Below are 23,360 nucleotides of genomic sequence, written 5' to 3' on the forward strand. Positions count from 1 at the left end.
GTTATAAAAGGAAACTTTAGTAAAAATCCCTTAAAATTGAAATCACGATCTCACCCCATGTAGGGTAGGGTGGGGTTATTTGAATCAAGGGGCTATTCGGATCAAAATAAGCTCATGGCCTGCTGGGCCTAGATCCTGATGCACCAGCAACGTCACATTCGAGCTTGCGTTTTAGAAGGAATATGTTGAAATATGTTCTGAGGAATTATTATGATTGCGCTATTTAGAAGCCTTCTAAACTGAATTTGAATCTGTACAGGTAAGTGGTACTTTCCCTTGTTTTATACTCATGTAATTTTCTCTATGCAGAATATAAGGTCTGACGATAAAATAAGTATTTCCTCAAAGTTTCTCTTTTCAGTGGTTACAGCGCCATTCTTTCCACACATGCTTATGATACAACTTGCGCGATCTGTTGATTTTTGGAGGAACTACTAGCCCTTTTCGAAGAGTAATCACGTGGGGCTATTTGAATCATTTTTAGAGGGGCTATTTGGATCAGCGTTGTTCGGACGTGGCACGACATATTTATCGAGTTTGCGCTGCAGTTTGTTATCTTTCGTGGAAGAATGAGTTTAAGCAGTTTACAGATAGCCACTGTGGCTCTACAAATTTTATACATTTCTTCGAAAACATTACCTACATCGCGAACTGCGCTGAGTGAAGTGTGTCTATCAGTGTTTTGTGTGTTTTAATGATGCTGTTTTGACCTAGGATTACGTGAATAAATTTTTGGATGTTTGTAATATCCCAATACACACATTTAGGTTAAAATAATTCCAACAAAATTCAGAGCTATTTGTAAAAAATGAATGTGGGGTAAAAAGGTTTTTAATTTTTAAATGGGTTTAGTTTATACGTGCAAGTCATTAAATTAGTTGTGTTTGCTTTTACCATGCTATAATTTAATGTGCGATACTTTTGGACTCGTTAATAGCAATTTAAAAACAATATTCAGAGCTTTTATCAAATAATAAAGTGATTAATTAAAAACTCTTAACAAATGCAAATGTTTTCTTCCAATTTTAACTTGCAAGCATGACTTTACTAGAACTGGTATGGATACTCGCATTGACCCTACCTACAAACGCTGTCAAATTTGCCTCCTTATTAAATGATTTAGTTTCTGGTAATAACCCTAAGTGCCAATAGTGTCCAGACTTGCTTTTCTAAGACTGTATGCTGACCTGTAACATAATATTACCAAAAGCTGGAAAAAATTGTTTGTTTTCCAATTTTTTTCAGATGGTGATAAAATATAAATCGAAGGATGTGTATTTGAAGTGGAAAGAAGAAGATATGAATCAGGCCGTAGCAAGCACACTACAAGGACATCTGAGTTTACGTGCAGCATCTGATCATTTCAATGTTCCATTCACCACACTTCAGCGACGAGTTTCACATGGTAAGGACAAAGCTGCCAGGGGTGAAGAAATTACCCACATCAGACCCAAGGCTATTGGACATCCAACAATTCTTTCAGATGCACAAGAAAAGGATCTTGTAGAGAGATTGAAATCTTTGAGTAATCGTGGTTTTGGCCTCACCCCAATCTATGTGCGCAAAGCAGTTTTCCAATTTTCAAAAATTAATAATATTACTGTTCCTTAAAGTGACGAAGTGAAAATGGCCGGTAAAGACTGGTTTATGGGATTCATGAGTTGCCACAAAGATAGCATTGCCCTAAGAAAACCTGAAGGTCTATCAAAAGCACGAGCAATGGGAATGAATAAGCAGGCAGTTGTCAATTTTTATGAATTGTTGAAAGAAGTTCAAACCAGTAATGGGTTTCAGGCCCAGCCGCAATAAATTTATAATATTGATGAAAGTGGTTTCCCTATGAACAACAAACCAGCTAAAATAATCAGTGAAAAGGGCAAAAGAGAAGTAACTTCACTAACAAGTTTGGAAAGAGGCGAGAATGTTACTGTAGTTGCATGCTGTAGTGCCAGCGGGGCTTTCATTCCTCCGTTTGTAATCTTTAAAGGACAAAGGATGCGTGAAGAATACAAACAAGGCTTTCCACCATGTACCTAGGTTACTATGTCTGAATCAGGGTACATAAATGAAGATCTGTCCATCGCCTGGCTTAAACATTATGAAAACAATCGTGTCAAAGGAAAATGTTTGCTTATTCTATACGGCCACATCTCCCACCATTCGATCGGGTGTCTAAATTTTTGCACAGAACATCAAATTGAGCTTCTTTGCCTACCACCTCACACCACTCATATACTACAACCACTCGACAGAACTTTCTTAAATACTTTGAAGACATTTTATCACCAAGAAACTACTTTCTTCATTCACACCAATCCCACAGCATCGATTACCAAATTTTTTTTTGGTGGTATTTATAATAATGCCTGGTGGAAGGTTGCCACTGTAGGCTATGCAGTTAAAGGATTTGAGTGCACTGGACTGTATCCTTACAATCCTAACAGAATACCCGAACACAAGTTCCTATCTTCAGAAACTTTTGGCCCTGAACAAAATGAAACTCCTTCATCCTCCAATCCAGGACCTTCAAATGAAACACTCATTTCTTCCAGTACAAACGTACAATCTCACCAACTGACTTGCTCTGAAATCAAATTTTCAGAAGTTTTGCCATCTCCAGTTAAAATGGCGCCAAAGAAGAGAAAAATTAACAACAAAAAGAATACTTCACTTCATCTAACATCACCCGAAAATATGATGGAAAGGAAGGAAGGAGCAAAGAGAAAACTGCTGTTGGAAGAAAAAATAAATAAAAGAAAATCACGAACATCAGAAGCACCAGCGACATGACAAGAAAAGGTTAAAAAATATGTGAGGAAAATCTGTAATGATTCCAGTGACTCAAGTGATGTCCCATTTTCAGAAGACGAAGAAAACACACCATGTGGTTTCTGTGGAGTCCGGTATTATGACACCAAATCTCAGAAGAAGGGAGAGTGGGTACAATGTCAAGAGTGCAACATTTGGTATCATGAACACTGCGTAGGAGCTAGTGGACAAAAACAATTTAAGTGTGGAAAATGTGATTAAAGTACACATACAAAATTCATAATTGTATGATCATGAGTGTTTAAATCCATTTTGACAGTTGTGTAAATATTTAAATTTCTGTAACCATTTATATTTTGATATAATATAATTTTTTAGGGGGAAAATTCTGATCCAATTAGCCCCACTTCCTGATCCGATTTACCCCTCCTTTTCAGAAAAGTGGATTATTTACGTGGCAATCTGTTTTGTGGTGTGTTTAAAGTTATATGGCATTTTTCAAATCTTATATTGTATATTCTTGTTAAGAACACATAGAAGCACTGTAATTTCAGTGCCTAACTAAAAATAATTAAATAGAAGTCTTAATTTGAGTCAAAAGTTGAAATGATTCAAATACCCCCACCCTACCCTATTGGTATAATGCGACCGAGTATGCTCTCAGTCGGTATTTGTTGTCAATATTTTTGTCGGTACAAATTGTTGGTGTCGAAGTACTTAACAATTGTCGGGGCGTCGATCAGTGAATTCACTTGCACTTGCACATGTTCGTTGCTCTTGATCTTGCACACTGCGAGGAATCAGCGTTGAGCTTGACATACAACCAACAAAGGTTTTGCTGTCTAGATAGCAGCCGGGTGGGAGGCGGAGGTTTTTAGTATCAACTGTTGGCTCGACGGAGACCGCACACACCAACGACTCCGAGCAAGGACGGTGTTGGGACCGAGGTCACCGCCACCTTTGAATATATATACTGTATAGCAGTCGCCAGCCCAGGTTAAAATTTCTAATACGGTTATGAGGTAGTTGGTTAATTCACCGCCGCAATCGCCACCATCTCTAGGGCATCGACTTGTGGTGGTCCCTAGCGGACAAGTGTCGAACTCTTCAAACACCCTTTCCCCCTCCCGTTGAACGACCTTGAGCTGCAGTGAATGATAGATGGGGGGTGCGGGGAATGACAGCGGGCGACAGTGCTGCGCTCTAACGTGTAACTAACAACTAAGACGATACAGGGCGTTACGGCAGCGCACTGCAGCGGTGAAGTTCCCAAGCTGTTCATCATACGCTCATGAAAAACATAGAGTAAATCCTATCCACTCGCGACTTCTATACAGTATATATATATATATATTCAAAGCCGCCACTGAGGTCGTGTGTGCCCGCAGGCAGGTCGGCGCACTCCCCGCTGGCCCACCAGGAGCCCGAGGCGACGGCGACGAGCCTGAAGCTGGGGCCCGCCTGCGCCGACGACTACCGCCTGCTGCACCACGGGTGGGTCTCCGGGGTCGCCAGTCCGAGCCCACAGAGCCGCGACCCGGCCGGGACTCGAACCCGCGACCTCGACCCACCAGCCAGGTGTGCGATCAGTTGGCATCCTGCACGGAGGTGGGCGACTGTTCCAAGCTTGAAGTCACTGTCGTAAACCAACAGTAGCAGCCTGAAAACTACTCTGAGAATATTTATTACTAGCTTGAAAGAAACTCACTGTGAAAAATCGTAAAAATGGCATAATTGCGTGAGTATTATTAAACAAAGATGTCATCAACACATCAGGAAGGGATAAGCATTCAACTACATTATAACAAAAAAAAAGATTTTATTGCTATCCCGATGGGTAAGGAGGCCAGTCTCATTTTGACTTAAATTATTAACGTAGTAAAGAATGGACACACACAAATTCTGACCACTTACCTCCGTGGTGCATTGCGTGTATGCGGGGTTTGTTATTTTCGTATAGTCCTTCAGTGTGTAATGAATCACCCGCCCGATGATATAGATCATTAAAATTTGTAAGTGTTACAGTACACCCTGTCACCAAAAAAAAAAACACTGATCTTGAAAAACATGGTTATTGTTCACATTAGATGATTTTGACTATTCTGTTGGATAATTGTGCGCTTATTGCGCAGAAGACCGTTATCGGTTTGTGCCATCATTATTTTGCATCACAGACCTTCCAGGTGAAGAATCACACGAGCTAAACACTGCGATGCAAGCAAGCCTGTAGCTAAAGTCGAGCAAATTTCGCGAATTCATTTGACATCGGGCTAAAATCCAAAGCACAATGTTTGCACTAACAACGTTTGCTTTTCCATTGGTCAATTTATGGTGAGACCTTTTAGTTGTCTTTAATGGGCACTACATGATTCGCTTTCTTCTCTCCTAGCTGGGCATTGTGGCTGACGGTCGTAGATCGTCGTGTCCAGATAACTACAGTCTAGTCATGAACACGGTGCAACAGTATTACAGCTTGCGACCAAATATATGTATATGCTAAATTACCGTGCCTCTACCTGTGACCTTTATTTCTATTTCCGATGGTTTGGTAACATTATAGTTCCATAGAGTACCACGTTTGAACGGCTGATTTGCCAGCAGGCCTGTCAAGAACGCCAGTCATGGCGGACGCCTTTGGTGTTGTCTAGATTATGAAACGTTACAGGTCTCGGTAGGTCCGAGTTTCAATACCAATGGTGTTGAATGTGTACAAATATAAATTTAGAAATAAACATTGAAAGGTGAAGAAACTGTTTAACGTTTTAGTAATAACACTGGCCAACAAAAAAATATTTTTGTTATGTTTCCTTCACTTCATGAGTCAAATATTACTAATTTTGGGTTAAAAAAAAAGAAATTGACAATGAAAATTTTTTATTAGCTCTAGTTTCTGTGATACATCATGGGTCAAAATATATAACGGTAACTAATTGTGACAAATCTGTAAATTTTAAACCATAAGTTTATCAACATTATAAATTAATTTGGATTTATTAAATAGTAGTTAAATTTTTTTAAGAGTTGAAATTTAATGGCAGAATACTTGGCAGGTTGGATATTATTACCATCATGTGGATTTCATTTTTATTTTGGCCTGTATCTTGTAGGTGAGTTCTGGAGCATCCCTACACACGCACCAACAGTAATCTGCAAGCATTGATTCATTCCAACGGCCCTGATATCTTTGTTCCATTACAGAAATATCCTGATGGAATCTCTCACCGTGTTCATCACTGACCGCACCACAACTAGGAGGGAAAAAGTCTAGATGAGAGTGGAGAAAATGAATTTTGAGAGACATGTTGCATCCATGTTCATGATATTTTTGTAGAAGTATCCTCACCAACTGAACATAGTTATCTTCTCTTTTGTTCCTCAAAAAACCTTTAATAACTCCCTTGAACGCATTCCAAGCTTCCTTTTCTTTCCCCTCCAAAACTCTGTCAAACGCAGGATCCTTCAGAAGCTCCAGAATTTGTGGCCCAACAAAAACACCTTCCTTAACTTTTGCATCACTTAAGAAAGCAAATTTTTCCCTCAAATATCTAAAGGCCTCTCCTTCTTTGTTCATGTCTTTGACAAAGTTTTTCATCAAACCGAGTTTTATATGTAGTGGTGGAAGAAATATATATTTCGGGTCGACGAGAGGCAGGGCAACAACATTTTTTCCACTATGGCCAAGATTTTTGCAGCCCAGTCTGTTTGAATGTAATGTGATTTCCTATCCCTACTGTCCCACATACATAAAAAGCAGCAGTATATAGTATACCCCAGTTGCATTCCTAAAAGTATAGCAATGACCTTTAGATCACCACAGATTTTCCACTTGTGTTCAGCATATTTGATTGAGTGGAGGAGGGCTTTCATGTTTCCATAAGTCTCTTTCATGTGAACTGCATGTCCAACAGGAATGGAAGGAAGACGGTTACCGTTGTGAAGTAATACAGCTTTCAAACTAAGCTTCAACGGATCTATGAATAGCCTCCATTCAGTAGGATCATGGTTCAAATTCAAACATTTCATCAAGCCATTAAAGTTGCAGCATACTACAAGGTTGTTTTTCTTTTCAAAAAAAGGAAGGAGATCCTTCGAACGCTGTCTATACTGTGATACCCTGACATCATGCTGGAGAGGATTCCACTGCTGTAGTCTTGAGCCTAGAAGTTCTGCCTTATCCTTTGACAAATCAAGGTCTCGAATGAGATCACTTATTTCCGCTTGACTCAGTCTGTGCGGTTTATCATCTGTTTCCTTAAAATCAGGGTCGTGAGATGTGCTAGGCTGGCTGAGTTCTTCTGCACTCTCTTCATTTTCCACTTAAAGTTCATAACTGTGGGGTGGGGTAGGTATTGGTAAGCCATATGAATGTGGAATTGGTCGAATAGCCAAAGGAATATTTGGGTATTGAACTGTTCTTTTTTTCTTTGTTGACAATCCCGACTTTATTGGTGGAGTCAAGCAGAAATAACAGTCATTTATATGGTTTGTAGGCTCCCGCCAAACCATGGGCACAGCAAAAGCCATAGATCGTTTATTTTTTTATTTTTCAGCCATTCTCTTAAAGTAACTGAACAAGAGTTACAACATATATGTGGAGCCCACGACTTATCTTGGTCACCTACCGTAACTCCAAAATAATGCTGATAAGCAGTCTTAACAGCAAGAGTAAGATTGCGTTTCTGTGACGAAAATGTTACCTACTTCACTACAAATATAACAAAAGTTATTCACTGAATTCACACATCTTCGTAGCATTTTGGTTTAGTACACTTAAATATCACTCCAAAACATTAAATTCGAATAAGAAAACAACAGAAACCACATCAAGCACTATCTGAAGAACAGAAATCACGAAGTATATAACCTCAAAATAGCTGTACAACGTTTGGTTTTGTCAGTTAACAGGTGTACCAACATCCAAAAACTAAATTTCTCAACAAAGTGAAAGTTGAGCATGTAAAAAGTGACATGTTACTGTATCTTGAAAACAAGAGCTATTTGGTCATTTTCGAGGTGATTTTTGAACTCAGGGGGTGAAAATACATAATAATTGGGTATTTTTAATCCCGAAACATATTCATTGTTGGCCAGTGTAATTTTTAACAGACGTGTTTCTACTCATGGTCCTTGTTTACTTCGCTGAATTTAACTATTTTGTTGGTAAAAACGTAATCAATGTTAGAGAAACGCCAGCTATAGCCTGCCTTTCTCTTTGATTGCTGTACAGAGAAAATGAACCACTGTTGCCAGTTTGATTCCCGGCTCGTTAACATTAAAATAGTTATTTTCATACCATCCACTATTATAATAAAATTTAAGATTTTTATTTTATTTTACTATTTTTTATTTTTATAAGATTATAAAATAGTGTATTTTGACAATTTTTTACAGTTGTATACATTCATATATATACACACACACACACATACATACATATATATATATATATATATATATATATATATATATATATAAATTAATACCACCAATTAATATTCTTCAGCAGAAAATTTATTTTAGCCGTCGGTCACTATTAATAACAAGCTATTCCATGCCTGAGGAAGATATCAGATGTCAGTTCCCGAAACGTCACAACTGTATTATTGGGAAGTCTACCGCGTTCGTCTGTTCTGTCTTGGTCTTTGTTGTAGTGTCCCAAATATCTGTTTTTGTCACATTGTTGGGATCGCCTGTGCGTCTGTGTTGTTGTGTTATCCACATAATATGTTTTTCGCTGTTTTTTCCAGGTCGCTTTTTCATTTGATATATTTTGTCTTTATTTACTTTTTTGTTACTAGTGTCTCATTGTTGGCGGCCTGTGTCCGTTTGTGTTGTCATATTTTTAAATAATTCCTTCCACGGAATTTTCTGTGCTGAATATTTTTTTAAAATTTTGATTGGCTGATTTTACGTTTTTTTCTGCGCGCGCGTGTGTGTTCATATTCATATTTGTTTTCAATTACTGAGATTTCGTGTGACATACAGTGCAACCAGAAAAATGGCCTATGCCCAAACACATCTCAAATAAACAAACTTATCCAAAGCAGGCCAAAATATTGTGGTGCAGACAGAGCCTTGAGAGATACTGTGTTGGCGCAGGTTGCATCACGTGACAGACAAGGAGCAGCCGCCCCACTGCCTGGCAGGAGGGGGCAAGCCGTGCCCGTGCATTGGTCAGCCGAGCGAGGGGGCGGAGTCTCGCCGCAGCCCCGACACTAGGTGAGAGCTGGACCCGTCACAACCGTCCGATAAGTTGGATGGTTATGACGTCACTAGCGCAGCCATGTTTGATTGACAAGTTGGGTGACTTGAGTTTCCATCACATATTTTGCATATAGGACGGGTTCTAAAATATCTGTGATATTGGAGGCGATCGGCCAATCGAAAATCATGCTCAGCGAAAACGGAATAAACATCCGTTTTCGTCTCAACGAATCTTTAAAATGGTTAAGAGCGCGTGGCCGATTAAAGAGGTTAAAAAAGTTAAATAAATAAAATAATGTTAATGTGAATGTCGTATGCGAAAACATTTTGTGCGTGAAAATATAGTTATTTTTCCATAAATTTAAAGAATCCTTAAAATTTTAATTTCATTACATAACGAATATTACAGTGATTTGAATTATTCATGTTAAATAAATTAATAAATTCACATAAATAATATGTTAAAAATTTTTGTTCAGCACTGTGATGCATTTTATAATTTAAAAAAAGAATTTAAAAAAAAATTTGAGACAGTTCAGACCAAAAATAAACTCTGATCGTGTGACATGAATAAAAACATATTGAGGATATTTGTCCACATGTAGATAATTGGAAGCCATTTCCGATCCCATACTTGCCCTCCAACTCTATTGTCAAGTATGTTGGAGACAAGGGCCTTCAGTCAGGTGTGCCTCACGTGTGGCTGCGGGCAGTGCAAGGGGAGGGGAGGGGATACTGAAGGCAGTATGTTACACTAGGCGGTGCAAGGTGAGCTGTTAACAACACCTGCAGTGAGAAGCCACGTCACCTACGACCAAGGACGTAGAACAAGGGGGGTAGGGGGACCAAGCCTCCCTGGAATTAAGAAGCCCCTCACTGAGGGGGCCCGCTTTTTTTTTTTTGCAAAATCGTGACTGTGAAACGGGTTAGATAAATATAAAAATCAAAGCTATGTTTGGTGGAAAATTTTCGGTATATTTTTAATGTTTGCTACATATTGCATGGATATAGGCCAGAATATGGGCAGTATAAAACAAACAAGCACTCATCCAGAGATGACTTGTGTCGGTAAAAACCCACGTCCAAAACTCTCGACCCCCCCTCCTTTCCCCCTTGCGAATCCAACAGATTATCTCACCTGCCTACGGCTACTACTATAGCCCCACATGTAAGTGGGTTTGTTTCAATAGTAATATAAGTTATTTTTAATACACATGTTTAATTAAAGTTTTTTTTCAAACACCCTACCATCCTGAACCTCCACAGGCCACGGGCATCGCCCATAGTCTCTCTTAGCGATGTACATCATTCAGGTTATGATTTGCGGTGACAAGCCGAGGTGTTTGTAATTTGCGGTGCTCGGACCCACGATGTGTGTTGCGAACACGTTACTGGTGGAACTTGTCGGAAGCGAGGGGAAGATAAGTGAACGATATTCAGGAGTGTGGGATGGATTCCCCGTGGAAGCAGGTCCATCTGTGCCGCTTGTCCGGTGTGCCTGAGGCCTGTGTTCGAGTATTCATTTGGCAGTGTCATGCGGCTGTAGTTGTACTGCAGTGTTGCAGTACGGCGCCGTCATGTGACCCCTGCGCTCCCCGCAAGCAGGTATCCACCTGTGGCGGGTCAAGTGAGCGCACAGTTCATGCAACTGCTTACGCATCCATAATTAATAGGTTTCAATTATTACTGTATTGGGTTTGCAAAGCTGCTTCGTTTTCCTTGTCCTTTACTTTAGGTCCACGGCCTGTAGCACATGTCTGACCTCTTAGCTAGATGCTAACCTCCGTACAGTGACGACCATTGGAAGGAGGGCGATAACCCCCTAATTTTCCCCATAAAACGTATAGAACTAAAACGAAATTGGAGAGATAAAAAAAAAATTTCTAGGTCGCTCCAGACCTTTGCAATAGTTTCAATTGCAATAGTTTTATTGTACTGTGAAGTTTTTTTTTTTAATCATTGCTCTAACAATGTATATATAACCATAGTTTAAATAGTGACTTTTCGAGATGTCAAAATATGTGTTTAAATAGTGGCTATTGTAATTTCGGACTCTCCATTCAACTGAGAGATATCCACGCGTTCAGACCCTCCCCGGCACTAGCAGCTGGGACCGCCACTGCGCGACACGGAGACTGAGAACCCCAGCAGAGAAGTCCCGGCGCTCCGAGTCCGCAGCCGGATCCGCAAGCGTGCGGCTCGACCGGTGCCAGTGTAGCTCCCCCAGTGTCCGGGTGCTAGCGTTATTCAGGAACACACACGTTATGCCTGCTCTCGATTGTGTGTTTCTAACTTGTGGCAGTTCTAAGTTATGGCGGTTCTAAGTTGTGTGTTTGTAAGTTATGGCGGTTCTAAGTTGTGTGTTTGTAAGTTATGGCGGTTCTAAGTTGTGTGTTTGTAAGTTATGACGGTTCTAAGTTGTGTGTTTGTAAGTTATGGCGGTTCTAAGTTGTGTGTTTGTAAGTTATGGCGGTTCTAAGTTGTAAGTTATGGCGGTTCTAAGTTGTGCGCATCTAAGCCGAGTGTGTGCCCCACCGCAGCGGCAGCCCAGGCAGCCCGGGCGAGCAGGACAGCTGCAACACCGCGCAGGACCTGCGGGCGCACGCGCGGCCGGCGGATCTGTCCGTGAGGCCTCTCGACGGCGACCCCCCGGCGCGCTAGCCTCCTGGCGGCGCGGCTGTGCATCCATTCCTGTTGTCTCGTCTCTTCGCACCTTCTTATGTCGCACCAGACCTCACAAACGTTTACGAAGTATAGAAAGATATTTAAAAAAAACTAAACATGTATCGCTAAGCTAACTTAACGAACACCAATATCCCCATTCAAAATTACAATACTATGCAATCTAAATAAAAACTGATAGCAAATAAAAAAAAATGTAAATTTTGTTAAATTTAATATATTATTACAGACCATAACAAAATTTATTTCGGAATACAATCTACCTAATTTTAATGACCGACTCGAATAAAACATATTTTGTAATAGAAAATTTAATAACTGTTCTAAAAATTACATCACATTCTCTAACAAATTCGTTCACATATATTCATGCATAGTCAATAAAACATTACTGACACCTCAATTGACCCTGAGCATGGGATTTTTGTAAATACCTGAATAATGTTTTCTTAAACTTCGGAAGTGAACTTCGAAGCCTAAGGGGCTGTTAATTCATTACATAAGGACGATTTTGACCATTTTGGAACCCCCCCCCCCCCTACACCATATAAGGACACTCGAGATTTCTCGGAACCCCCCCCCACCCCCCTTCTTCCCCCACCATACATAAGATTTTACCCAGAGTTTCCCTAAAACGCGTTCAATAGTTAAATGCCATTAGAAAGTGTTCAGTTTCTACACTGAAATATATGTATTATTTGACATAAATAAAATATTTTTATTTTTTGAAAAATAACTATTTAGTTTTTGGAAAATGCGTATTATAATTAAGGTAAGATTTATAACAATCTTAAAGTAAGGAAATAAATCAGTCAACAAAAAAAACTACAAACTAGGAATACTTTGCGCAGCATAAAGAACGACTGGATTTAAATCAATGTTGAAGGAAATCAGTGAAAAAGTAAAAGCCGGTTTGAGACTCGCGCGCTCCTGTAATGAGACAAAACCCTACGATCCACCATCGCGGCTGAAGCAGAGCCCTGGCTGGTGGCCAGTCTTGTTCGGTAGAGGGCTCCTGGTAGCTGCAGGCACGTCGCACAACGGGCCGGAGAACATGTGTGCGAATGTTAGCACATCACGACATGAAACCGAGAAGTGTTTTCGGTCTCTCAGTTACAGCTACAGTAGATCGTACCTTCAAGTTACCCACAGCCATGACCACTGACCAGAGATCTGCATTCGTTCTGTCTGAAGCAAGGAAGTGATTGTAACTATTTCGATACGCCCATCTACAACGAAAGGATAATAATGAATAAACCACAGTTGCCAGTAAAGTAGCGAATCACACGCATCCTACTTTAAAGAAATAATGTGGCACATTGCACACAGAACTTGAAATTTTATTTTGACATCAAATGAACCCGAGGAATGACCTTTCTAAGGCAGAATTCATAAACTTCGTAAGAAACGCAAGAGCGTAAGGACGCAAAACGCAACTAGCGCAAGGAAACAACGGACTTTTATAACGGCACTAAAACGTCGAATTGTAAAACTGTAAAAAAAAAAAAAAAAAAAAAAAAATCCCCTCGGGCTTCTTTTGGTAATTCATGTTTATCACGAAAACGTGTGCATTTCACAATAATTCTATTTAAAAAGTGTTGTTTACTTTCACTGGGCGAAAGTTTAACAAACGAAAATGTTATGCATGTAACAATAAGACAGTCGTAGCCGTCTATAAACATACCGTTCGCATCTTTCAAAGTGTTCGTTAAAGTTCACTTTAAATATGGAATGTCGTGACGCAAACCGAAAACCATTTGGGCGATGCCTGCATCGCGTTCTTGTAGCTTGCATAATTGATAAGGGAATTATATTATGTGTTTATTTAATTTTTCACGTCTTGCATCTCGTGTGTATGTGTGTGTGTATGTATATAGCAATTTTTGCATAATTTATAAACCCGGTAGGCCTATAAGGGAATCAGTTGGTTTGATACCCCTTGAGACATAAGTTTATAAAGGTTGAACCATATTTCTGAGAAGCCCCACAAGTGAGAGTATATATACGTACACAGATAATTGTACAGCAATAAATAATCACGTTTTGTTCATAGATGCACAACGAATTTCCAACAATTAGTTTCTCATAAATATAAGTTTGCCAGTTATATTTCAATGTTTTATTTCTCTGTTGGCTCTCATCAGCGTGAATCTTCTGTCACTTGTTTGAAATGCACCAGTGATAATTCATATTCTCATACTCTGCAGCTGATACGGCTAAGCCGTGCTACACTATTATAATCCCATTACATAAGCCAGAATACGTTTCATTGATGAGTAGCTTAAATGGAGCCTGACTGCAACATATTCTTTATTAAATTTAGCCCACAGGACATAAGTTAATTGATTCATTTTTATCATTGCAACAATTCTAAGGTAACAAATGTTAATTGGAAAATATTGAAACTAAATATATATATTATCAAATATATTTGTAACTAATAATTTTTACTTCTGCCCCAGATTCCCAGAAATTATTCTGAATGAATTGAAAGTCTTTCTGATAAAATGCTTTATAGTGATGAGTGATACCGATTTATCTCGTGATTTTATGGATTATTGTAATCAAATGTATTATATGGATGAAAATTAACATGCCCACAAAAAATTATATTCTAAACATTTTTTTTGTGATAATTTTTGTTGCACTTTGATCTTTTATACATATTTTTCACCTTTGCCAAATTGAATTAATTTTCAAATATTAATACCTAATTTTGTATTTGTTGCAAATGCAATGTTGTAAAATATTGTTACTAGCGTGGGTAATTTTAATTGATACAAACATACCTGTAAGTGTGTGCTCTAATGACCAAAAGAAGTAAAAAAAAGTATAAATGAATGTTTAATGAGCGTTGTAAACTGTTGATGTCTTTTATTGCAAATCCTTCACATGTGACAAGTGTGAAGACGTTACTCTACAAGAATGTGGAGAGATTACCACGGTAGTTGTGTATACAAAGAATACATAACAAGCTTTCAAACTAAACGAAAAGCCTTGGATTAAATGTTTACAAGTCACAGAGAAATACCACAAGACTTCTCTTTGTATGTGTATACAAGTTACAGGGAAGGAATAGTTTCATTGAACAGTTTTTAGAGCAAACAGGGAACTTTATATTCGTGTGAAACAAAAATTTAATTTTTGTAAAAAAAAAAGGATACCTTTAAATCAACATTTATTAGTGTGCAAAAATTGTACACTTGTGAAGAGCCAGGGCTCTATATAGCACGGTAACGCACCGCTTCTGACACACACTTGTTGCGAACCACAGTCACCGACTCCTCTCGTGACTGAGTCGCACCTGGAGCGGGGATCGAACCCACGACCCTCGAAGCACGAGCGAGACGCCTCAGCCCTCAGCAGTCACGACCCAGCGACCCCAGGAGGGGTTAGTGAAACCCATCATGTTACATTGACTATTATAATTATAGTCTAGAAGCAATTTTGGCACGCAAGAAACATTTATCAAGCATAGGCAATGACTTAAACCCTTAAGAATATAGATTCCTTATAACCTATAAAATAAAAATTAAAAAAGGATCAAAAACAACATTTAGTTCCCATTGAAAATGTTTTATTGCCGAAACAATATAGTTTTTTTTAATTCAACAAGACTTCCATAGGTACTTTTGAATCAACATCTTTTTGATGAGTCAACAAGTTCTGAAGGCCTGTATAGCACATTAAGGCTAGTCTGAACATTTTAAGACCATAGTTCATTATTTTCTCTCAGTAAGATACTTCAGTGCCAATACTTTGTAATCTGGAATGGGTGTCAGGTAGCCAATGTTTCTGTTGGATTTTGTGCAGGTTTGACTAATAACAGGTGACTAGTAACAATTAAGTAATTTCGAGACCTCTCCTTGGTTGAAGGCCTTACGGGGTTTTATGTTAGAGCTATGTCCAAACTGGATAGATATAATTTTGTTGCACTTAGTGAATTTCGATTGAGATACGCAGCTGAGAAAAGGTGAATCACCGAAACCCTTGAATAAGAGGTGTCTGTTGGAAGATGGATTGGTAAAGTTGAAGCACGCTACTTCACACATGTCATTCTTCGTGCGCGAGCCTCCGAGTGCTCGGTGCTCGGTGCTCGGTGCTCGGTGCTCGGTGCTCGGCGCGGGCCTCACAGCGCCCACACCTTCACGTAGTCCACCTGCAGCGCCGAGGACTCGCCGGAGGAGTCCCAGGTGGGGTGCCAGTTGCTGCGGTCCCGCCAGAAGGTCAGCATCGCCTGCAACAGTCGCCCGTCAGCTACCAGCTACCGTCCTCTCCTCCTCCCCCACTGCTGGTACAGTCGTACACTTCGTCGCCAGATACTTATCAAGTGTTATCTCATGGCAGCAATAAGTTTCTCGTAAGTGGTCTTAGTTATGATCACTTGCATGCCATTTCACAGCTTGCGAACAAAAGTTATTTAAATATCTGGTGACAAAATTTTTGACCAAAAAAAAAAACAAATGTAAAAGAGTTATCGTGACCAGTTCACGTGAAACAGTTCTTAAATACTGGTAACGACAATAAAATGATGATAGCTGCATGCCACGTGGTACCGAGCATTCATTTAAAAGTTAAAATTTAATAATCTGGTGTAACAATTTTAAGATGGCATAAAGATTTAGGCCTTTAAAGTTGTTTCTCATTTTTTTTAACGATTTTCCTTGGCTAAGTACTGCACGCATCACTACATGTGGTAAAAGCTGTCCAATTTGTCTCGACATAGATTCGACTGATTTTGTCGATTGAAGATGTTACTTAGCTTGCCGCACTAGTTTCTCCGCTATAATTTCACGAGGAAGATAAAGCAAACGTTTTATAAACATCATAGGGATTTGTTTTTAAATTACGCTTGTGATAAAAACTGGGAGGTCAGTTATAATGAGCTGCTTAAAATTTTTAATAGCTGCACATATTATTTTATTTTATTTTTGAAGCTCTATTTGTAATCAGCATACTTTAATACAACATATTTGGTTTGTAAGCGCTGTTTTCAAATAGTTTCAAAGTTTGTTGCGCATTGAAGTATTGGCCAGAGCAGTAGTGACCAGAGGGAACTCTGGAGCTAGTAACTCACGTTGAAGCCGGTGTTCTTCCAGGGCTTCGGGTGGTAGCCGCTGCCAGGCAGACTCGTCAGGCACTTGTCGGGGAACTCGCTGATGCCACCGACACCCAATCCCAGGGTCAGGTAGAACTGTGGGCAGAGGTCACAGGGTCGCCATGCTCCGTGCCACTCCCACGCTGTAACCAGGTGGACTTCGAAGGCAATGATCTACAGATCTATGACTGACAACTCTGCATTGTCTTCGCAGGCTACAGTGCGGATGAACAATGAGCGGTCATATACGGTATGAGATGGATTTTACCAACAAACTTCGGCTGCAGGTTCATCACGTAAATATAAGTTGAAAACATATCAAGACATATGGTCTAAAGTGCTTCCCAAGACTGATGATATATGCCTCTTAAGTTGCAGCTGAACCAGTATTTTTTAAATAAAGAAATTAATCATCATGAAACACCGAGCGTATGCGTAAAGTATAACTAAACAAAGTTCTACAGAAAATGCAAATCTTGTTGCTATGAAGTAAAATTACTTAATGGAAATAATTTCGGGTAACTCCTTATTTTGGTGAAATAGAGGAATAATGTGGTTTTTAAAAGCTGATTATTAATTTGCGTGTCTAAAGTAACGAAAACGTTCACCTTTTTGTACTACCGCATACCCTACCATTTCCACGAGAAAATAAAATAAAATTTAGAACGAAATACTTTGATGCCTGGCGGGTGAGCAACACTCACCACACTCAGTTTAAAACAGCTGCCTAAAATCAGGGGCATTCATGGCAAAATGATGTACACGAAAATGAAGGTATTTCGAAGAAAACATTGAACTAATAATTAAACTGAAACCACTGCAGACGTAACTTAAAGCTCATAAATATGAATGCTGTACAAACCATGTGTGTCATCAAACACCACAAGAGAAAAAAAATGTGGTTGCACCTTTATTTCTGAGGAAATGTTTAGTCACAAAACAGTATATTGTATTTGTAAGCTGTGCGAAAATATTCTGAGGTAACAAAAATACACCATTGGATTGCTAGGGCATTAGGAGCACGACACAGATGCACAGTTTTGCCAGAGTACTGAGCCGACGTCGCGCGCACACCGAGATCAGACTGCATCGTCTCGAGCGAAGGCGCTCACCTCCTTGTCGAAGGGCGCCATGTTGGAGCCGCGACTCCACGGCTTGTCGGAGGCGGCAGAGAAGTCGGGCAGCGCGCCGAACCCGCCCTCTGGGGGAGTGATGCGGTGGACCTGCTGGCCGTCCACGCTGAACAGCATGTGGTCTGCGGACACACGTCTCCTCAGTACCATCCCGTAAGAGATGTACCTCCCTTGCATTTGTTATTCTGCCACAAATACACAGACTATGTGAATTTTTGACACATCTTAGTTATTAGTGTTTTATGCCTCTATAAATAACACCAAACGGTGGTAAAGTTTATAGTTACAAGTATATTTTGCCCAAAAGTCGACATAGTGTCTTATGTCTCCGAGGTACAGATATACCCTCCCTCTCTTTTCTATGGATATACTGAAAATATTTGTGGCAGGACAACAAATGCACGGAAGGTATCGAGTTAAAATCTTATATAAAAAAAACCTTAAAACAAAGCAATGACAAAAACAAAAAGAAAGTCAACAAGGTGTGCGAGACAGAGCCTTAAGGGGGGTTGCATCCGCCATCTTGGTAGGTATATTCTAATACTGGCCTCCAACTTGTAGCTCAGCGTGCATGAAAATCTTTATTGCCTGGAATAACATAGAACCTGTAGTTGGGCTCTTACTGGTGTGATGTTCGTGATAATTATTACATGTTATATTGCTATTTTGAGTTAATGAGCTATTTTCTCCCTGCTGCTATAGACTATAAACTGTTATATCTGAGTATATGGCTTAACAAAGAATTAATGTTTAGGCAGACATGTATTTTTTGAGACCTATCAGGCCATACATTTGAATAACAATTTAAAAATTGACATTATAGATCAAAAAATGAGACATCCGATCAATATAACAGGGCATAATCCACCTTCAATCTGCTATGCATTAGCCTATTAGTTAATATTGTTGCACTTATACCCTGCACTTTAAAAGTTATGTTATATTCAAAGGAACTAATAAATTCATTACATAATTTTTGCATTATTAGCTGTCAAAGTCACATTTTTTTTATTTGGGGACCTACTAATATAGAAAATTTTAATTTTTCTAAGATAAATTTGCGTGATTTTATTTTTATGCAGATGATACTTAGTTGTTAGTGATGTCGGCTACATATATTAATATTTTTACCCTTTAGGTGGCCACCTGATTAATCACCATATGGAGCATCCAGAGAGAACATTTTATTAGAAAAGAATTCGGAACTTTAGAAAGTTGCCTGGACAATACAATTCTCAATAAAATTTCAATTGACTATTTTATTGTATATATTTGTTACAACATCATTCATATGTTTCAAAAATTGGTTTAGGTATTATTTCTGCAAAATAGTTATTTTTACTGAAAACGAAATTTCCGATAAGCAATTCCATTACTACAGAATAGTTGGGCACACAGAAGCGGAACTGCTCTGTTTGACACACACTGCAGTGGCATATACCACTAAAATGGTTGAATCAACAGGCAATTTGGTGGAACATAATTAGAGCAACTATGCCTATGCCATAGGTCCAACCTATGTGAGGTCTTCCACACAGTGGAGAAGCAATTAGATACCAATCTTTCTCCACAATCCCCGTTCCTACTAGTCAACAAAAACACAATATGACTTCTTCAAAGGATCTGCTATGCTACTACGTTTATGTCAGTATATTTATTCGATGCTATTTCTACATCCTTCAAGCCGAAGTGGGCGAGCCAAGCTAGCTACATTGTAGTAACCACGCTCTGATACCATTACCAGGTCGCACGATGCAGGGCCCCGACACCACAGACCATACACTTCCTTCCTGGCCGCACCCACCTGGTGTCCACTCCAACGAGTACACATGGAAGTCATCGCACCATCCAGACGACTGCTTGTCCCACCAGCCCAGCTCCTTCCGCACCTGGAACAAGAGTATAACAACAACCATGCTCCCTGCCATTTTAGTCCAGCCAGTCAGATCTCAGTTCTCCATGGTTTACTAAACTTGCTGAGCTGGTTCTTTACTACTGGCCATGGCCGATCCCTCCCTAGTTTCCCTGAGCTGTGTTCGTTTGGACCCCGTGCCTCGTCTCTGGCGACCTCGCCATCGGCGATACAAAGAACGTTTTTGCATTTTCAAATGTTTTACCACACACTCACAGTGGCCTTGTAACCCTGGTGTTCATTTCGGATGATTGTCCAACAGATCCTCTTGCAGTCCTCTTGTTGGTATGAATCCCAGCGCAATTGGGTGTGTGCAGGTGGAGGAGGAAGCAATAGCCAATGATTGGACTCATGTTCAGGGGAATCGAGGTTCGATTAATTGTCTTGCAAGTCATCCCGATCTCGGTTTTTCATGGTTTCCCTAAATCATTCCAGGCGAATGGTGAATTGGTTTATAGTCAAAATAATTGCCGATCCCTTCGCAAAATTATTTAATTACTTATTTTCTTACTCTCCATATCTAAACGACTGGTGATAAGCCAAGAGGAAGAGCATGCACAGTAGTTTTGGAAATCACATGCAAAATAGTAAATATCTACCATACATTTTGTATGAACCCCTATGGAAACCAAGTATTTTTTTTTCACTAGATATTATTTTTAAAATGTGGAGTGTATAAAAAAACACTCTTACTAAAACATCACATGGATATTTTAACAACTTATTTTGGGGTGATAAAAATGTTTAGATTAAGAACAAAAAATGTTGTTTGCATAAGACAATATTCATTGAAAATACTTTACTTTTAAAAATGTATACAGATTGTGAATTGTTGGGAACTTGAAGAATAAAACTGAATTTTTAATGGCTACAAATCAGATTCATACGAATAAATATCTGATGGAATTGATCTTTACAAATTATTGCGGTGATAAAATGCAATAATTTATTAATTATTTATGCTGGTTTTACCACGATTTCCATATAGTACTTATATTGCAGTGAAATTTGTAACCCAAGCCACTGACCCTCAATGAAGTCCACTAATTTGGCAGCATCAGAAGTATTTTCGACTAACTCACTGTTTACATATTGAAATAATTCAAGTGTAAAGCTAAGTGACTTCAGAGACCCAAGAGTGGGCCTGATAAGTTCCCTCACCTTGCCACCGAGGCCCATGACGCAGCCCGCCTCCAGGCGGCGGCTGCCCAGCCCGCTGGTTCCCCCGGGCAGCACGAGGTCCCTGTTGCCTCGCGACAAGGCCAGCCGCACCTGGCCCGAGGCGTACTCCCGCCCGTAGGAGACCTCCTTGGGCTCCAGCCACACCTCTGCAACCAGTGCAAACAGTCCAGCCACCTGTACTGCACTAGGTTTACACGGTGGCAGTAATCTCATAGGTTCAGCACAAATACTCTGTATACTTTAAAAAAAATCCAAAACACTAAATTGAGTGGCCGATTTACATGAAATTTATTTCAGCCAATAGAGAATGAATTTGTGTTTGAAAATTATTCGGATTTGTTTTTTTGCAGCTTGCCTCTGCTATAAGCATCTATGGCTTATACTGGTGGCCTACAGCACAGCAGAAGAGTGGGTGCATACTTCAGTTAGCGAAAAATGAGTCAGTAACTATTTTGTAATGTTAATTTCACACACATTTTAACTCTAAATAACCAAGTCAGTCATTCATTTATGCCTGGTGCAAGACGTTTGAAGAGAGGGGGTGCATTTTCAAAGGCAAGACACGTGGATGGTCCTCTGTGCCAAAATATGTGGACCGCGTTAAATTATCAATTTAGCGTAGCCCACGGAAATCAACTAGGCAAACATATCGTAACTGCAGATGCCCTAAACAACTGTATCGAAAATCTCGCGGATACGTTTGCGCACGCAACCATACAGACTCCAGTTGGTCCCGGCATTCAAACAAGATGATCATGGTGCAACTATACATTCTGCTCCAAGGTGCTCGCAAGGATTGACAATCTATCTGTCTATGAAGTTGATTTTCAGTGACGATGCCATTCCAAACGAATGTTAAAACGAATATGAACCATGTGCGGTTTTGGGTAACGTAAAATCCTTGTGTCACTATTCATCACGAGAGAGATTCTCCGAAAGTGAACATCGAGGGGGAAGATTTACGAGGCATTCTTTTTCATAAAAAAAATTCTCCTGGGTCATTACTACCTCAACATTCTTACCCTGTTGCTTCTGCATCAGTTGGGAGAAGATTCAAATGACTTCATCCTTTAACAAGATGGTGGTCCGTCCACCTCACTTCCACTATATTTTCCGGAGCTGAGGCAGTGAATCACAGTGACAGTTGAGTCTATCACCGCCGACACATTGCACAAAGTGTGGGACGAGTTTGAATACCATCTTGATGTTTAATGCGTAACTCAAAGAGCACGTATTGAATCACTATAACTTGCAAAAAAAAAACTTTTGACTGAAAAATGGTTCATGCAAATCAGCCACACCTATTAGTTTTTATGATTTTTTTTTAATTCTACAGAAAATTTGTGCTACCCTTTACTTCGGTACAAGCATCAGAATTATCTGAACAAATACCATTCTTCGCAATAGTTCCATGTATTGTAGGAACATTTGTATGGTACAAAGAACAAACAACCCATCAAATAATTATACATTCTATATTAACAAGGTTCATATTTTGGGTACTGGAAATTGATTCCTACAGTCACAAATTTTTCTCAATGAAGGCACTAGTTACGCACCGAACACTCTGTGTTCCCGGCTTACTTGTTAATAGGATATGGTAAGAACATGCTAATGGTGAGCTACTGGAGCCATCACCAGTTGCAACAGGTGTAAGATAGACTATGTCTAATAAAGTTCTCAAACTTTCGCACCCATAGTCCGAACTGGCTTGGCTTGTTGGACATTTGCCAAGCTAAGTAGGAAGAGATTATCTACTATGTATAAGTCGACACCGCGTTAACATTTTCGGGAAACTGCTACCATGAAGATGCCGACATAATGTCTGGGACTATTTCTTCCAGTTCGATGCCGCGAAAACCCGCCAACAAACTCTGACAGTGAGTAAGTTGGATGTTGTTTGGTAGTCAACTATAGAAAATACACTATAGTACATGATATGCTTCATGATATTTGTGAGACAAATCTGCTGCTGTCACACTAGTTCAATAGACAGCCAGAGAAATGTGCTGTATTAACATTGTTCAGTGAAAGGTTTGTAATCCAACATTCAAAAGTTTGACGCATTCTGTAATCCAGAACAAATTGTGTGACTAGCGTTATAATTTTTTTTCGGGTGGATTTCGGCTTTTAACTTTTGGCCGCCAGATTGCAGCACTGCGCTGTCACGGTTTTCATTTCAGCAATTTTTTCTTTCCTTTTTATAGCAGGTTGCTTTTCACATTTGGTAAATCATGCAAACTATATTTACGTTTGATAATCCGGCAAAATGGCTAATCCGGTATGCTCACGCCCCAAAATTTTAGAGGAATTCATTAATTACGTGAACTCAAAATGGGGTGGGGGGAGGAAAGCAAAATCTCATAAAATCTCATTTAAA

At 39.6% G+C, this 23,360-nt stretch overlaps 2 protein-coding genes across 2 annotated transcripts in view; one reads left to right on the forward strand and one right to left on the reverse strand.

Moving 5' to 3' along the window:
- LOC134529973 (dorsal root ganglia homeobox protein-like) overlaps window positions 1-11,634 on the forward strand; it is a 34,719-nt gene extending 23,085 nt beyond the window's left edge. Inside the window, exons 3-5 of the mRNA XM_063364537.1 lie at window positions 4,158-4,347; window positions 8,869-8,988; window positions 11,514-11,634. Coding sequence (XP_063220607.1) covers window positions 4,158-4,347; window positions 8,869-8,988; window positions 11,514-11,634 — 431 coding nt within the window. The remainder of the gene's footprint in view (window positions 1-4,157; window positions 4,348-8,868; window positions 8,989-11,513) is intronic.
- A 3,182-nt stretch (window positions 11,635-14,816) lies between these two features.
- LOC134537772 (beta-1,3-glucan-binding protein 1-like) overlaps window positions 14,817-23,360 on the reverse strand; it is a 68,168-nt gene continuing 59,624 nt past the window's right edge. The window contains exons 7-11 of the mRNA XM_063378555.1: window positions 20,960-21,126; window positions 19,691-19,775; window positions 17,866-18,008; window positions 16,733-16,849; window positions 14,817-15,892 (exon numbers count right to left, since the gene is read on the reverse strand). Of these exons, the coding sequence (XP_063234625.1) occupies window positions 15,785-15,892; window positions 16,733-16,849; window positions 17,866-18,008; window positions 19,691-19,775; window positions 20,960-21,126 (620 nt within the window). The 3' untranslated portion in view covers window positions 14,817-15,784. The remainder of the gene's footprint in view (window positions 15,893-16,732; window positions 16,850-17,865; window positions 18,009-19,690; window positions 19,776-20,959; window positions 21,127-23,360) is intronic.

Source organism: Bacillus rossius, chromosome 1 (genome assembly GCF_032445375.1).
Source record: "Bacillus rossius redtenbacheri isolate Brsri chromosome 1, Brsri_v3, whole genome shotgun sequence".
NCBI lineage: Eukaryota > Metazoa > Arthropoda > Insecta > Phasmatodea > Bacillidae > Bacillus > Bacillus rossius.